The following is a 2,774-nucleotide window of genomic DNA, read 5'->3' on the forward strand; positions in this document are numbered from 1 at the left end:
TTACCATGTATACAAGGAGCAGATCAATGCACACGGCAAACATCAACAAGGTGGCCGATGCCGCAAAAAGCCCACTCAAAGGAATCAAACTGTAGCCCCAAATCTTAGACAGTCATTGGAAGCACATACATATACATAAGGCTAGAAGACCTTTCCAAAAAATTAACTCGTGAGCCCTTTGTGTCTTTTCTCTTTTGCATGCGTGCAATTTCTAATAGATAGGTTGCGTAATTTGAACCTGCTCCAACCCAACATGTCCTTGTTCCATTTAAAACAGGAGAAACCTTAAGAAGGACTAGGAGTACTTGTTAACTAAGGGTGTTTAGCATGGTGCCATGGCAAAGCAAGCCAGCATCGGCCAACCACCTTTGCTAGCTTCCAACAGTAACTTACCTAAAAGGAGCAGCAGACCTGCAAGCCTGCTCAACGAGATAATGTCTCATACTCGCCCGTTTTACAATCTCAAACCACCGGCTCTAAATAAGAATGCCAAGTTCCCGGCTGCCGTGACGGCTGCGACCGGAACAGCACGACAGGTAGAAGACGGTGAGCGTTTCGGACAAGGCTAGAGAGCGTCTCCTTCCTTGTCCATGAGCAAGCACATACTATCAGTGATAGAGCCGGCCGGCCAGCTATTGATTTGCTCTCTAGCCGCCAGGTTTTGCATCTGATTGGTCAGCATAAGTCGCTTGGTTTTTTAACCGTTTTGTGAATTTAAGGAGATCAACTTGATCGATTCCACAACATTGGAACGTGGCCTTAGTCTTTTTTTTTTTGACAAGGGGTCTCAGTCTCATAACATGCGCTTGGAGGACTAGGTCAGACAATTCCACCACTGGTTCTATTCTTCTCTGTACGAGAGCTATCCCAGCTCAGCCTGGCGAGCAGCAAAAGTCAGAAGCCACAGAAAAATCAGGATAATTTCATGGAGTCATTGACCAAATGACTCCTCTCTGATCCAAGTGAACAGCTTGCCAACCTCAAGAAATAAGCTCAACTTGATAACAGCTATACGGTCTAAGTACGATACAAACCGAATGGGCGGATCATGGATCGATCGACCAAACAACTTGATAACAGCTATATCATGTGCAACTCGGGTCTGTTGTCTCCAACAGGATATACCACCGAATGGATGGATCATGGATCGATTCAAGAACGCATGTGCAGCAGGAACTAGCCAGCAAGAGTGCAAAAATCAACTAATCTAGTATATTCCCATTGGCTCCAACATAATGGAATCAGATGCGCAGGCTCTTGCGTGTTTCCCTCCCATCTGAGCCGACGACCCGGAGACGGCGATCCTATCCATACTTCCATAGTTCCATACACAAACCACACCGCCTATAAGTACCAGCTCCTACCGTTGCTAATTTCCACACCCAAGAAGCACTCTCACAACCATACCACCAAGCTGATAGCAAGCAAGCATTGGCCAATCGATCATGGTGATGCTTCAGCTTTCTGCTGTAGTCCTCCTTGCGCTCATCGCCCCCTCCCTCGCCGGTGACGCCGACATGCTCCAAGACGTCTGCGTCGCCGACTTGGCATCCCGTGAGTCATCATCTTTCTCAAGTTCGTTGTTGCATCTTTTGTGCGGGTTGTTGCTGATGTGGTGTTTCGTCAAAATGAATGGCGGCAGCGATCAAGCTGAATGGGTTCCCATGCAAGGCGGACATCACGGCAGACGACTTCTTCTTTGCCGGACTCAAGAGGGCTGGCAACCCCAACAACGCGGCAGGGTCCAACGTCACGGCAGCAAATGTACAGTCATTCCCTGGGGTGAACACGCTTGGCGTGTCCATGGCACGCATCGACTACGCGCCGGGAGGCCAGAACCCGCCGCACACCCACCCGCGTGCCACCGAGATCATCTTCGTCACCGAAGGAGTCCTCGAGGTGGGCTTCATCACCACCGCCAACAAGCTCTTCACTAAGACTGTCACCGTCGGAGACGTGTTCGTTTTTCCGCGTGGCCTCGTGCACTTCCAGCAGAACAGGGGGCGTGGCCCTGCATCCGTCATCGCCGGCTTCAACAGCCAGCTCCAGGGCACACAAGTCATCGCCACCACGCTCTTCGCTGCCGCGCCGCCAGTGCCTAGCGACGTGCTGGCCAAGGCCTTCCGGGTCAGTAACGAGGACATCGACGCCGTCAAGGCCAAGTTCAGGTAGTGTGGGTGCCTCCGCAGTTGGCAACTCTCCATCCGTTTCGGAAGAATAACCGTGTGTTCAATGCTGAATAAATGATACTCAAGCGAGCTGTAACGTGCAGTTGATTTTTTTTATGTGTATGTTCCATTTATTTGTCTTCAAAATAATACAAAGTTGTTTCTGTTTCACATAGTGTATGCTCATTTTAGTAACGTGTCCTCTAATTTTTTTATGTGTATGTTATACATTTGATCCATTCCTTGACCCGAAATTCGCAGGGGCACGCACGTGCAGGAGCGCGCACCTGCCTAGCCGTGCCGGTCACCCTATTGCCTCGCGATCCGCAAAGTTGCTGGTCCCGCACGAGGGCACAATAATTTTTAAGTTTCTGTTTTTGAAATGTACATTTTTGTCGGTCGCATGTTCTGAAACTTATGAATTTATACCAATTTTCAGTAGTTGAAACATTTTTGTCGGTCGCGGGATATGAAATACATGATTTTTTCAGTCGCCCGCACCAAGTTTAAGTAGTTGAAACTTAATAGAAATTTAAAAATTCATTCAAACTTATTCAAAATGGATCTCATTTGAAAGCTCTCATCACCAGAAACGCAAACATGCAA

General features: G+C 48.4%; 1 protein-coding gene across 1 annotated transcript; it reads left to right on the forward strand.

Annotated features, from left to right (window-relative positions):
- Positions 1–1,433: 1,433 nt before the first annotated feature.
- On the forward strand, positions 1,434–2,337 carry LOC119325698 (germin-like protein 1-1). The gene is made up of 2 exons (XM_037599415.1): positions 1,434–1,554; positions 1,643–2,337. The coding sequence occupies exons 1-2, from the start codon at positions 1,446–1,448 to the stop codon at positions 2,170–2,172; spliced, it is 639 nt and encodes a 212-aa protein (XP_037455312.1). The 5' UTR covers positions 1,434–1,445; the 3' UTR covers positions 2,173–2,337.
- The last annotated feature ends 437 nt before the right edge of the window (positions 2,338–2,774 follow it).

This window comes from Triticum dicoccoides, chromosome 6B (assembly GCF_002162155.2).
Source record: "Triticum dicoccoides isolate Atlit2015 ecotype Zavitan chromosome 6B, WEW_v2.0, whole genome shotgun sequence".
In the NCBI taxonomy this organism is placed as follows: Eukaryota; Viridiplantae; Streptophyta; class Magnoliopsida; order Poales; family Poaceae; genus Triticum; species Triticum dicoccoides.

Excerpts from the sequence above, each read along its gene's own strand:
- LOC119325698 (XM_037599415.1), top strand. The coding sequence starts at position 1,446 with ATGGTGATGCTTCAGCTTTCTGCTGTAGTCCTCCTTGCGCTCATCGCC. Across the intron at positions 1,555-1,642 it reads CGTCGCCGACTTGGCATCCC|CGATCAAGCTGAATGGGTTC; the intron begins GTGAGTCATCAT and ends GAATGGCGGCAG.